Genomic DNA, 14,642 nt, shown 5'->3' on the forward strand with positions numbered 1-14,642 from the left:
GATTCACCAATTCAAATTTCTCAAAACAATGCAATGTTACACAAATATACTGCATCAGTATAAAGCAAGAAAACATTTAAACATGGGTCTGATGCACAGTGTGTCTACTACAGTGAAATTTATTCTCATCTAAAGCATAAAACTAATGGGTGATTAATGATTAACATTAACAGGAACGATTTGAGAATGCTGGGTTTGCAGTGAAAGACCTGTCCTTGGTCAGGAAAAAGTGAATGAATGAATGCAAAACTTGAGGTACAGTAATTCCTCAGGTTACCATAATAATAGTTCTATAAACATTGGTCCCATTTTGAATGAATGCAGTTTTTGTCATTTGTATACCAACAAAAAAACAGTTTGAATAGCTTTCATTACTGTTAGAGGCTAAGTGAATCTCAGAGCCATAGTGTGGCCAAAGAATTACATCAATTGAAAAAATTCATTATCCCGCTGTGTGAATCATTTAAATCTACAAAAATATGTGTTAAAAACTGAAATTAGAACACTGTTAAGATTAAGGTAATTACTAGGGCATTCAGTAAGTAATGGCAACAATGCTGTAAATCAGTGTTTCTAGTGGTGACCACTGAAATCTTGTAGTATGTAACAGAGCAGTGATTGTTTCATTAATCTGCAGTATTGAAAGTCTCGAAGTAGCCATATTTTGTAAATAAAGTGGCTATGTCTGATTTGCAGTAAACAATACAGCTCTAAAGGTACGAACAAAGATGGCTCATAAAAATCCAAGTTGCAACTAAATGCTTTAGGGTATTATAAGAAGCTGGTGGGAGAGAAGTCCTACCATACTGAACTATTGCAAGTGGGATGGAAGCGAGGCATTTGCTTTCAATCAAGAGTTGACATCTGAACAGCTTTAGATTGATCAGTTAGAGATACATCCAGAAATGTTCTGCACATGGAGTCCGTCATCTTCCAAGCATTTGGCAACATATTGTTGACATGGCAGGAGCCTATATTTGAAGTATGTAATGTAACCTAAATGAATTTAGTGTGAAACAATAACTATATTGCCATTACTTTTCGAATACCCTAGTACAATCATTAGTATAAGTTATCAGATTTGATGTCAATTATTGTAGAAAATAAGTACAGTGAAACCTCTCATTTACGGACATCAAAGGGACGTAACAATCTGTCCGCATCTGGGAGGTGTCCTTTATTGGGAGGGAGGCTCCCCAATGTAACAGTAAATTTATAATATGCATTATGTATCCCTTCACGCTCTAATGAAATGTATTAGTGTAGTTTAATTCTAAATACAGTATACTACAGTAAATTCTTTGCAACTTTGAACTACAGTAGATAAGACCGAAAAAGGAAAATACAGTACTGTGCCATGCAATTTTTTTCTAGGTCTACAGTTATGCAGTACTGTAATTTACAGTTTTCAACTTAACCTTTACGTTTAGATGCCATGTCTCTCGAAACAGAACTGTTTGAAGTGAAGAGAATAATCTTACTAACCCCACCATGTGTTGAATACAATTTCACGATCGCGGAAACCTTGGACCCATCAGACAGGTTAAATGTTATGATTTTGTTTATCCACCCGTTTCCAGCTAACAAGGAGTAGCTGGCTGGACTAGTGGTAGCCTACGAGACTTATTGTCTTCTTCCATGTTAAAGAATTTCTGTACAGTTCTCAAAATCAAATTTTCCATTTTTGTAACACATTAGGTCTTGAAATCCAAGTTTTGTCCCCAGTCAGGAGGTAAAGCAAACTTTAGAACTGTGAAACAACTGTCCGTGTCCATGTCTGAGAGTGTCCGTAAACGAGAGTTAAATGTATCATTATTTCTATATTATTTTAGTTGGAACATAAAAATCTGTCCATAAATGAGGAGTGTCCGTATCTTGGGGGTGTCCGTAAGGAGAGGTTTCACTGTATTCCTCAATACAGTTTAGAAAAGTCACAAACAGAGAGTGACAATGTGAAGTGCCAGGAGAATTTTGTCACTTGATTAGCTGAAATGACTAACAAGGAAAACTAATGTGTTGTGTCGCACTAAGATTGCCAGTAACTCTTGCTTAGCTGAAATGACTAAAAAGGAAAACTAACGCATTGTAGCTCAGTAAGAATGCCAATTACTTAGGTTTGACTTGCTCTGCATTTGTAGACAACATATAAATATGTAGGATTCCGTAAAAAAAAAAAAGCGCGCGCGCACGCACACACACACACACACGAGGTGTTTCTCAATATCCTGGTCAAGACAACAACAGAGTCATATTTAGATTCTGTAATATTATAACAAATGACACTAACAAGATTTCATAAAGTGACTATACAAGACAACATCGTGAGCTTTCAAAAAGAATATGAATGAATCTGAGTATAGCTACTGCTTAGATTTTCTGCATTTCTTTGTGCAACAACTGAGATTTGACTTTTTCCTGAAGTCTGATACAAGTGCAAGACATAACAGTGAATATCGACGTAATTACTGTTTCATTAAATGTTACGAGAATTTTAAAGAAACATGAGAGTTTGTAGGATAAGTGAGACTGCAAAGTAATTTTTTTTTAGCTATATTACACAAACGGAAATATTGATCGCAATTTAAATTTCTTAATTAATATTTGATAACATATGTTATAAATAAATAGTGATTGATTGATTGGTGCAGGATATATGCTCCTTTTATAAAGTACTGCATTTTTTCATACCTTACATTTAAATGTTCTCCAATTTTAATTTTCTTTTAATATTCACATTTTGTATTTATGTTTTTTTTTTTTAACGTATGTAACTGATAAATGGTGCAATTACCCAGTGTATGTCAAAGTTATTCAAATTTCTCATCATTACATTCAACATAGACTGTCACTGGTATGACATGTCCATTTCTATATTCAGTAAAATAGCAGACAGATCTAACATTGCCTTCAAAATATTTTGACATGATACAATACCATATTTTGAAGAGTACAGGGATAAAATCTGGCGCCTAACCACCACTTAACTTTTCAAATGTACAGGAAACTTTTCAGGCTGCATGAACTACACGACTCAGAAACAGTAACATAATTAATTACATCTTAAGTAAAATGACAGAAAGCATACATCACTTACACAACTGATCACTTTTCTTTTGTTCTCTGTTATGTGTTTATGGAGTTTAAAGGCACTGATGCAATAGTTGATAAGTATCAATAAAATTCTCAGCTCTCATTTCTTCCCATATGATATATGTACAAGGTCAATGGTTTTGACAGAAAGATGGAAGTCTTTACAAAGGGAATAAATTTTAGATCTCAGAGATATTCAATGTTGAGGTTAAGCAAGCGGGAAATTCAAGCAAGTTCTGTATAGAAACAATAATGCTGTTAGAATTTTATATGCAAAGCATCTTGCAGGCATGCTCTTCCAAAGTTAGAGAAAAAAGTATGCTTCATTTTGCAATTCCTTTAACAGTGCATGAGAGGAAATCCAAATATTACAATGTAAGTCATTCAAAATTATCCATTGTCCATTCAAAGATTAAGTGAATTCATTCACATATTAGTTTCCCAAAATTCACATAAATATTAAATATAAAAATCCTGTACTTCATTCCAACTTTCCACAATATTTTTAAGGATCAACAGAATAATTTACAAACAAGTTGACCTACCTTAGAATAAATATGTTATACGTATGCATAAAAGTAGGTCAAACAGACCTAATCGACACTTTTAATCCGAGTCTGTCCAACTTGAGCCAATCCAATCCCTGTCAAAATTATCACTCAATCAGTGAATTTTAAAAGTAAAATGTGCAAATTAAAGATTCCAGTAATTACTTCATAGAAATGTATTCTGCCTGCTTTATCCAGGTTCAACAAAGTACATGAAAGTGAGATAAAAATCTGTGCAGATACATTTCTAATCCAAGATATGCAATATGATATGCATCCAAAAAGTGTGTAGGCTCGTTCAAACTCACTGACAAGATATGGAATCGGACTGATTACTCTTTTCAATTAAATTGCTGATGATGTTTTGATCTATCTAGTCTGTGATTCTTTCATTGGATCAGACATGAAACATAACCATTTGCGTTGTTATACTGAACAAATCATAATGTTAGTGAGAATGGGACTACTAGTGAGTATGACAGAATCGTGATGGAATCTCAGAAAAAAAAAAAAAACCAGGTATTTCACTTGGAATCATTTTTACAATTTGTTATATCTAGAGAGACAGACCAAGTGACCAACTACTCAACTAACCTACTAACCTTCAGCAATGTGAAACTGAAATCAGACAATTTAGCACATGCAACATAAAATTAGCAGACTGTTGAACAAAGTCAGTTTCGAATTTGAGTTGTCTCGTATTTTTCAATATCTGAAATTCACAAGAATTATGAAAAGTGGAGGGTGTGAAATAGAAACGTGATTTTTGTAGAAAAAATATATAAAAGTGCAGGATTTATAGAGTTTATTACGAAACATCCAGGTTATCAGCATTAAGATTAGTGATGGGCAATAGTCCATGATACTATCGATAGTTATGACTTCAACTATCGAAACTATCGATAGTCAAATTGTTTCCAATACTATTGATAGTTCTGGCGACTATCAATGGTCTCCAAAAATGGAAAAATAATTCATAATATTATAAAGGTTTCAAACTGGAGCTGGACAACACGATTCTTTTTCAGCGATTCAATCAGGCATTACGAATCTTTCTGGTTCAGAACTCATCCCAGTCTATGATTCCAAGTATTTCCTTGAATCGTAAATGAACGACTCACACGATTCTTCACTTTGCAATCATGGGTAGAATAAGTGTTTTACATATCTCGCACAGATGGTAGAGTAGGCCCGGGAAAGATACAGTCCCTTTATAATGAGAGTTGAGACATTGAATTGTCTCTTTTCAATTGGCTGGAACCAGTTTTCACAACTTCCATGCTATATAGACCATTACACTGGACATGCTCAATTGGGTATGGCAGGAATTTGACTATTGCTTAGAAGTGTGTTGGGTGACCAGAGATGCACACAAAGAGGAGCTATGTGTGATTACATCAGTTGACTGTCTATGCGGTAAACAAATGACGATCGCAAAGCATGTTTTATAGTATCGTAAAGAATTTGCAGTTTGAAATGTTGGCAAACAAAGAAACAAGAGGTAGAGAGGTGATAAACACAGAAGAGAGTATATAAAGATTAGAAGAAATGAAGTACTCTAATACAATAAAATAGATATTAAGTGACTTACTAAAGTTCTATTTCACTAAGGCTACGTACATGTTGGAGCAACGATAAACGATAAAAGAAATGAGCTAGCGACGCTCTGGTATTATCAAAGAATCAAGTGTTCATATCGGAGCAACGAGGACGCGAGAAGAGAACATTTTGATTTATCAGTAGAAGATATTCTATGCATCCACTTAATGAAATAAGATATATAGGAAATATCAGCTGCTAAGTTCAAGATTAATATAACTTAAATACGTAAAAAATTAAACCCGTTTCTCATCCCAAAGATAGTATAAATTCGTTGTGTTGTGATTGGTTCTTGTGATCACATAACATATGACGAATAAATATACAACTGATAAATTTACCAATATCTACAATAATTAATTTAATACGCCGAAATAATAATAAATCGATTAATATTCGGATATATTGATAACCACCGGTAATTATACAGATTAATATTATCTTAATCAGAGATCATATGAACGACAAGAGTGAAGAAAATGGAACTTTCCATTTTCGTCGCTTTTATCGTGTATCTTCTCTTTTATCGTTACTCCAATATGCACACCTCAATGACAATACATGCTTTAATTCTCTCTGATATAGCATCACTGCTTCTTTTATCGTTTATCGTCACTCCAACGTGTACGTACCCTAATGTTACCTTCACCAAAACATTTGAACAGAGCCGCCATTTTCAGTCAACTATATATGTGGAAAACAAATGACGATCACAAAGCATATGTTTTATAATACCATAAAGAATTTGCAGTTTGAAATGTTGGTAAACAAAGAAACAAATGCTAGGGAAGTGATAAAAACAAACAAATGCCAAGGGAGTAATAAAAATAAACAAATGCTAGGGAAGTGATAAAATTATGTGATAAGCAGCCATGATTGGTTGAAAGATGTCCTTTCGTACCATTTTAGTGGTCAAAAGTAGTATGACGTAGTAAAAGTGTAACAGTCAATATAACATAACAATTTTTATGCATAAAAAGTTAATAAAAACGCCAAAATAAGGGAGATTCAAACTTGTGACATTATACAGGATGGAAGGGAACTTGTTACATTAATTCACAGAGGTAACAGATGAAGTCAATACGAACAAGTTTTGTCAAATACGTTTTTTGATACATCCAATAGTTTTGAGAGTATGAACTGTAACTCGCTTCTTGAGGGTATTGCTCAGCAGTGGGGGTGAGATGAGACATTTTTGTTTACATTTTTCTCTCGCAAGTCCTGCAGAGTGGATGATTACTCACATCTACTGTGGAGCAATGACCTCAAGGAGCGTTACAGCATTGCAACAAATTACATTTTGTATTCTCAAAACTATTGGATGTATCAAAAACCTCATTTCACAAAACTTGTTCGCACCGACTTCAACTATTACCTCTGTGAATTAATGTAGTAAGTTCTCTTCAGCCCTGTATGTACTAACCCCAGGTGCAAACCATTATACTGCAAGTACTGTTGGTTGCAGAACTACAAATGATACATAGAAAATGCACCTCTTTATAATACAAAGACCATTACTTAAGATATGGCAACTATTTTTTCCTCCCGAAAATGAGCCAATAAAGAAAATACATTATTCACGTTCGAAAGTGCGTGACATATACTTTTAAATGTTATCACCAGATATGGTATGGGTATAGGAGACACCAGCTGGAGAGATGCAAATGCACGTATGTTGAAATCAAAATCTTGTCGTTGTTGTTTTCTAATGCCAGGCGTTTGACAATAAAGTCATTTGACCTCTTGCACTCCAATATTTTTCAAAGATATTATCATGACCAGCCACTGAAGCACAGCTTTTGAGGTGTTCCGAATCCATTTCTTGGTTTGAGTTGCACAATGGGCAGTTAGGGGACTGATGTATTCGTATTCTATGCAGGTGTTTGGCCAGACAATCATGGCCTGTTGCCAATCTAAATGCAGCTACAGACGATTTTCGTGGTAAATCGGGAATTAACTGTGGATTATGATGCAGAGAGTTCCATTTTTTCCCTTGAGATTGTGTTATCAAATTTTGTTTGTTGAAGTCTAAGTATGTAGATTTAATAAATCTTTTCACATAGTAATAAGTAGATTTAGTAACAGGTCTGTAAGTAGCAGTGCTGCCCTTCTTTGCTAAAGCATCCGCATTCTTGTTTCCCAGGATTCCATATTGGAGTGAAAATGGCAAGTTGTAGCCGATTTAAGTGAACACCATATTTTAACATTTTGGTGGCTACTTCATTCACACACAACCCCCAGAATGTCTGGAGGACCACACCTGCTGTTGGTCAACGGGTCCACTGGACCTAGCTGGGAGATCTTGATCAAAAACTTTTCCTCCTTAAGCCACTGAAGGACGATTTTAGTGCCATAGCAGGTCAGCACTGGGATCAGAAAAGTAGAAAGAGGAGGAAGGAAAGGGAAATGAACCCCTAGGCCTCGAATGTTCTAATGCCATCGGGGTCGAAGAAAGTAAGAGTTCAGTCAGAGGACTGGATAGGAAAGGGTAAAGAGGGAATTAGGTATTGAATAGAGGAAAATTATACCAAATTCAGTCATTAACTCATCAAGCTGACCAGTGCTAATTGATGAGTAGCCCCTCCCTTTAGTTCAGCTCGTAAAATTATGCTTACCAACAGCTGCACCACAGGAAGGTAGGGATGGGACACTGGGTATTTGTCCAGGTTGGTTCCTTAAAACCTTCAATGGGAAGGATTAATGGCTCTCTCCCCTGTATCCGACAGATACCCTTTTGCAGCCAGTCTTCTTGTGATATACACTGTACAAAGTTAATATGGGGCTATGAATGTAACACAATGCACACCACAACCAACGAATTATGAGTACAAACTGGTAACAACCTTCACACTAGTTCCCTACTAGATGTATGAGCTGAAGCATTATCATGGAGAATTATGGCAGTTCTGGACATGCCTCCCAAACTACATGATGCCGTTGGTACTTAAAATAATACGGTTTCAAAGTGTGTCTCTCACGAACTGGACGAATACAAGAACAACTTTAATGTCATATGCCTCTAACAAACTAAACAAGAAATGCTTGACTATCATATTTATGCCAAAGTCATCATGATCTTCGTGGGTGACATTTTCGTATCTAGTGTTTTCGTGGTCAATCTGGGCGATACCATTCACAGAACTCTGCTATCGAGTCTGATTCGAATGTTCATGCGCAAGTTTTGTCGACTGTAATTATCAGATTTTAGCATGTCACACTTCCTTCTCATCTCCTTCGTTCAGGCTCAACTAATCGATTACGTTGGCATCACTCTGAAGTGCACAGAGAGCCTGAGTGCTGAGTCCAGTTATAGAGTAGAGGTCAGTGATTGGCACGGACATATCTGTGTGCTCAGCTAACTCCTTCACAGTCCAGTACCTGCCTTCATTTAAAACAATTTGATTACAGCCACCATATGTTTGTATGCATGGGCAAACAACATACCTTGTCGTGTAGGTAAGCAGTTGACATACCTATAACGGTTGATAATAAGTAATACATGCACCACTCTTTCAAATGAATATATTGAATTCCCAGTGATTGGATATTTTCGGGAGAAAAAATTATTTGCCATGATTTATGCAATTAGGCTCACAAAACAATTCATTCTTTAAAAATGGCCAACAGTTAATGCTCACAACGTTATGACATAAGTTTCTGAATTCACTTCTTAAGTAATACAATTCTGTAGAGGTCTTATTAAATAAAAGTGTGCTTCTGAGCTTCATATCCATCTGTTGCCACTCTCTCCCTCTTTCTCACGAGTTCAATTAAGGCAAAGGATTCACTGTGCGAAAAAATGGGCAGCAAAATGAGCAAGAAGAGTGAGAAAGAAACGAGCTCATACTCACTCTATGGGTACATCGACCTTAAAAATTTAAACTAAATTCTTACTAAGTGTTATCCAAAGTAATTAACTTTATACCTTTTTTTGGAGTCATCGTCATCATACTGTACAGGAAGCACAGCTTTTCTCGCTGAAGAAGCTGAGTGTTGTGATTGTTGTGCTAGGGTTTGGCGGGAAGTTGATGGCAAAGGTGCATGAGCAGGTGCAATCTGTTGCTGCTGTAGAATGTTGAGACACTGACTGAGACAGGACACAGTTGTCTGGGATGTGGCCTTCAACAGCAGCATAGGTTCATCTACACATCTGAGGCCTGGCCCTGAAATATGCAATTACATGTATGCATGCAAACATAAATCACTCTAATTACTGAAAAGAATTGAATAGAAAGACGAATGCACCTACTACTGTGACTCTGTCTTTGTTTTACTCATCATTAAAATGTGTACGTTTTCTGTGTTATAGTTCATCAAATGTTTGTAAATTTTTATATTAAAAGAGCATAAAATTCTTCCTATATAAAGGAAGTTTAAGGCTGGTATTCATAGTCGACACTTTCGATTACAGTGTCCTTTGGAAGACGCAAAGTATCACTTTTCCGTTGCACAGTCGACACTTTGGTGCAAAGGATCACTTTGGATGAAAGTGGACTTCGGACCACACTTTGAGCCGAAAGTGTCACTTTGTAGGAAAATGGCGGACGCGCTGGAAGTCGTCGAGTTGTTAGAACGTGCGGAAGAAGTGGAAGAACTGGCACAATTAGTGGGCAATGTGCGAAAGCGCTACATTAGGGATAAAGACAATCCCATGGAATTCTATAACGATATACAATTTAAAAAACGGTTCAGATTTGACAAAGAAACTGTTCTTGAAATTGCTCATCTTTTCGAGGACCGCTTGACAAAATTGAACAATAGAGGTTTGCCAGTGCCTCCAATAATTCAGTTATTGACTGCATTAAGATTCTATGCTACAGGTATGTATCATACATTCAAATTTATATTATAGTTTAGGTATTTCTGCAGTAACATTCGTAGGCCCTATATTTATAACCTCAATTCGACGAAGTGAAATGTAGATAGATATGCTTATTGTATATAGCCTAATCTACTTTTATTACAGAAACGAATTTTTTAACGTAAGTAATATTAAACTAACTTCCATCTAATGTAGGCCTAACTATCTTAAATTAGCATTGAGAGACCTCACGTGCCTGCTTTCTAAGCAGATTCCATAATTAAGTTATTTCGATTTTTGTTGACTACGGTACTTGTATTTTGAGATAAGATTTATCTCGATGTTCATATAATCATTACTGTTTTGATAATATATATTTTCATACCAGTAGGCCTAAGCAATACATCTGATATGGCTGCTTCTGCTGAGATAGTACCTTCAGTTCATGTGCAGTCATAACCTCACATGGCAAGAGATCTCATACCATTAGGCCTATTTTGTTTTGCATTGTAGAAAAATTTGGCATTCAAAATATTCCAGAAGAGCAGGCAATGATGGAATCAAGAGAGAATACTACTAGTACTACTACTACTACTAATGATGATGATGATGATGATGATGATAATAATAATAATAATAATAATAATAATAATAATAATAATAATTGTAGTAGTAATGTGTTTATTTCATTCTTTTTGACTTCTATTCACTATTCTATTTTCTGTAAGTAATAGGCCTATTATATTCATAATGCTTCAGGAAATTTCCAACTCGTGACAGCAGATCTGCAAGGGATCAGTCAGTCAACTGTGTCGCGAATTGTGAAGAAGATCTCAATAATGATTGCACAATTACGACCTCACTATGTGAAATTTCCATCGAGGGAAGAGGGCAGGACTAATTCTCTTCATTTTTTTCAAACTGCCAGATTTCCTGGAGTGCTAGGTGCCATTGATGGAACACATGTTCCAATAATGAGTCCAGGTGGTGAATATGGAGAAGTTTTTCGAAATAGGAAAACTATTTTTACATTAAATTGTCAGGTATGTAAACAAGTGATGGGCAGTGGCGTATACTGGTTAAAGGGTTTGGGCTACCGCTGACCCTATTATTACACAATTACTTTAATTTTAATTACTATGGTAAAACTAATAATACAAAATTATTACATTATGTTATATTATAAACTTTTTCTTTTGTAATTTCCTTGGGCTACCGCCGGTAGCCCCGGTAGCCCGCAAAATACGCCCCTGGTGATGGGTCAGTATTTCTTTTAAAGTTATATTAATTGAAGCTTATTATGTCACTGCCTCCTGCTTAGTTTATTCATTTCAATACTGTACAGAGACAATGTGACCTAATTATTTTTCCATTTTTCATTCAGGGAATTGTTGACCAAAATAGAAAATTTATTGATTTTGTGACTGGCTGGCCTGGATCGACCCATGACAACAGAATGTTCAACAGCAGCAGAATATGCGCCCAGTTTGAGAGAGGGGAACATGATGGGATTCTCTTGGATGACAGTGGGTATGCCTGTCGTCCATTTGTATTGACACCACTTCTGAACCCACAAACAGAGTCAGAAGAAGCCTACAATGTTGCCCACAAACGTGCAAGGAACATTGTGGAGAGAACATTTGGATGTTGGAAGAAGAAGTTTCCATGTCTATCAAAGAAGTTCTCTCTCACAAAGCTGGAAACGGTGACAACTGTGATTGTAGCAACTGTAGTGCTTCATAACATTGCTGCTGATCATGGTCTACTCGAAGAACCTCTATTACATGAAGTTGAAAATGAGGATGAAGGTCATCACCCACCACCCCAACCATTAGGCGCTATTGCATGCAGAGCAATAATTCAGCAATATTTCTAATCGTAAACCAGCCCTGGGCATGAAGGGGTAGTGGAGGGAAACAGAGAAACCCCCATCCATGTCCTCCAATGCATGCACTGTTTTACTAACAAATGCACAGGCACTTCATCTTCATCAGTCGTGTCTTTCAGGCGGCCAGCGAGAGCCAAAAGTCCGTAAAAGCTATGGCAATAGTATCATCATCCAACAGCACTTGATATAATAGATTCCATATCAGTTTGGTACTTTTCATCAGTAATAACACACACGTAGCTTAAAAGATTCATTGTGTTAATATTTAAATTGTGATGTTACTTTGTCTGATTGACCAATTTTGATTTTAAATAACTTAATAATCCATCAGTCACGTTGTTGTTTCTAATGGTCATGATTTAACAATAAAATTATTTTCCTTCTTGCTTCCCAATAATTTGATGTTAGTGCTCCACAATTTGCCTAATGATTCAGGCCCCATTTCTTCTTGAGGACATAAAATCCAATTTGGTGTAGGTATACCAATTTTGTGTAAGTGTTTATTTAAACAGTCATGTCCAGCGAGGAGTCAAAAAATGACTACAGCAAAAAAACTCATTTAATTCAGGAATTAAATGAGTTTTGTGTAGTAAATATTTTATTTTGATTGGTTTTATTCAGGAATTAATTGAGTTTTGTGTAGTAAATATTTTATTTTGATTAGTTTAATTCAGGAATTAAATGAGTTTTGTGTAGTAAATATTTTATTTTGATTGGTTTAATTCAGGAATTAAATGAGTTTTGTGTAGTAAATATTTTATTTTGATTGGTTTTATTCTTGTATTAATTTAACATTGTTTGATAATTTGTTTTGTAGATTCATATGAACATTTTTTACTCATAATCTGTTCAATTTTAGAGCCCTTTTTTGCTAACATATAAGCTTTTCCATTTCCATTAATTCCACAATGTGAAGGAATCAATTGAAAGTGTATGTTTTTATTTAAAGTGTGTATTTGCCTAATTAAGGTATGAATTTACCCATTTTAAATTTATCCTGTTTTTTGAGGCTATTGCCTCTTTTGCTGCCCTGGAGTCTGAAAGTCAAAAAGTAACCTTAATAATTGTTTTATTAATTGAATATGTACAATAAGACTACAAACACTTCACTACTTTTCAATATAGTATAACAGGAACGCTTGCATTGAACGTAGTGGGGACTATGTTGAAAGTGATGAAGTGTTTGAGTCTTATTGTACATATTCAATTAAAATAATTATTAAGGTTACTTTTTGACTCTCCCTATTATAACATTGTTCTTGCAGTGATGTATCCAAATTAATAAATTTTGAAGAGATGTGTAAATGGCATCAACCTCTCCATCAAAATTTGTGGTGTTTTTCTTCCTCTTTCTTATGAAAGGAAAAAAATTGACAAGTTTCATCTACTCCAGTTCCAGTTTCGTTATCTCATAGAAGTCTATATATGTATGAATCCAATTGAGAAGTGTGATTCCAAAACTCGCTGTCCATTTGGTCATTTTTTAGATTTAGGCCTACACATGTATATGATTATGTTTTGAGACCTCTATCATAATATCTCAAGCTTGTTTTCTTCCAGTTGGCCAAGCCTTGCCAAAAAGTTTGTGTTATTGCGCATGTCATTGAAAACTTGCTCAGTCTGTAGACCAGTGGATAAAAAAAAAAAACTAGCCTTATCCTTTCATAAAAATGAACTGAACGCATTTTGGGATCACATTCTTCAATTATGTGATGGATATGTTGTATTTAAAATTTAGGCCCTATATTGTGAGAGCCTTAGCTTCATGAGGAGAAATATCTTTCTTGTTGAATGACTTGGTTGAATTTAGACTGCTGTACTGAATATTTATATTAAGTGGATTGTAGCTATTCAACAAATGTTTCTTTTCTTGTATTTATATTAGTTCTTTCAATTTCATTGCTTTTTGAATAAATCCCATATGATTTTTTAGAGTGTGTTTAGAATCTTGATACTTGTTCCATCTTTTAGAAGTAGTGGGGGAAGTTTTGTCAATTTTTCATAAGTTAATATGGCTTGAGTTGCTAGTTCTAAAATAATTGGCTTATTATTTGTAACAGTTTGTAATGCTGCAATTGGTGTAGTTCTGACTGCACTTGTGATTAGATGCAAGGCTTAATTTTGAGTGTGCTCAATTTATTCTTGAATTTTTTGGATGATATATAAGCAATTTGTAACATTTTTTGTTAAGGACACCATTATGTTTACAATTTGGCGGTTACAAGATCCTTCATCAACCCCTAATATGCATTGAGGACCCCACCTACCGTTGGTCAACAGATAATTCAACCTAGTTAGGAGGAATGAAATATCAAATCAACTGACCATATCCTCCAATTGTCATTCAGAGAGCGTTTATTAATGCCATGGCAGGCCAGCGTTATATGTTTTCTGTATAACATTACGTCTATACAGGGTGTAACAGTTATACTGCTGTGACTCGGTCCTCAGAGTCTCGTTTGTGAAAATAGAGTGTGCTACTAGGAGAGGAGAGGTTGGGATTTGCATATGAGAGGTTATATACATATCACTATTCCTCGTTATGTATAAGTGTTAAAAGAGTGTAATCAAGAGTCAAGACAATTCTTGTAAACTTCATCTGGCAACTTGGAAGCACTGAAACTGAAAATATTATTTAGCTGTTAAGCCCTAATTAAATACTGTATTATTCAATGTTACTGTCCACACCTGTGGAGTAACGGTCAGCACGTCTGGC

The 14,642-nt window shown here is 35.3% G+C and overlaps 2 protein-coding genes across 4 annotated transcripts in view; one reads left to right on the forward strand and one right to left on the reverse strand.

Moving 5' to 3' along the window:
- LOC138707499 (oxysterol-binding protein-related protein 11-like) overlaps positions 1-14,642 on the reverse strand; it is an 89,166-nt gene that overhangs the window by 48,217 nt on the left and 26,307 nt on the right. For all 3 annotated transcript variants that reach the window (XM_069837010.1, XM_069837009.1, XM_069837011.1), the window contains one exon: positions 9,163-9,400. In XM_069837010.1, coding sequence (XP_069693111.1) covers positions 9,163-9,400 — 238 coding nt within the window. The remainder of the gene's footprint in view (positions 1-9,162; positions 9,401-14,642) is intronic.
- Positions 9,775-13,721, forward strand: LOC138708249 (putative nuclease HARBI1). The gene is made up of 3 exons (XM_069838615.1): positions 9,775-10,057; positions 10,798-11,081; positions 11,423-13,721. Exons 1-3 carry the CDS (start codon positions 9,775-9,777, stop codon positions 11,912-11,914), a joined length of 1,059 nt encoding a protein of 352 aa, XP_069694716.1. The 3' UTR covers positions 11,915-13,721.

This window comes from Periplaneta americana, chromosome 10 (assembly GCF_040183065.1).
Source record: "Periplaneta americana isolate PAMFEO1 chromosome 10, P.americana_PAMFEO1_priV1, whole genome shotgun sequence".
Classification (NCBI taxonomy): Eukaryota; Metazoa; Arthropoda; class Insecta; order Blattodea; family Blattidae; genus Periplaneta; species Periplaneta americana.

Excerpts from the sequence above, each read along its gene's own strand:
- LOC138708249 (XM_069838615.1), top strand. The coding sequence starts at position 9,775 with ATGGCGGACGCGCTGGAAGTCGTCGAGTTGTTAGAACGTGCGGAAGAA. Across the intron at positions 10,058-10,797 it reads ATTAAGATTCTATGCTACAG|GAAATTTCCAACTCGTGACA; the intron begins GTATGTATCATA and ends ATAATGCTTCAG. Across the intron at positions 11,082-11,422 it reads TTTTTACATTAAATTGTCAG|GGAATTGTTGACCAAAATAG; the intron begins GTATGTAAACAA and ends TTTTTCATTCAG.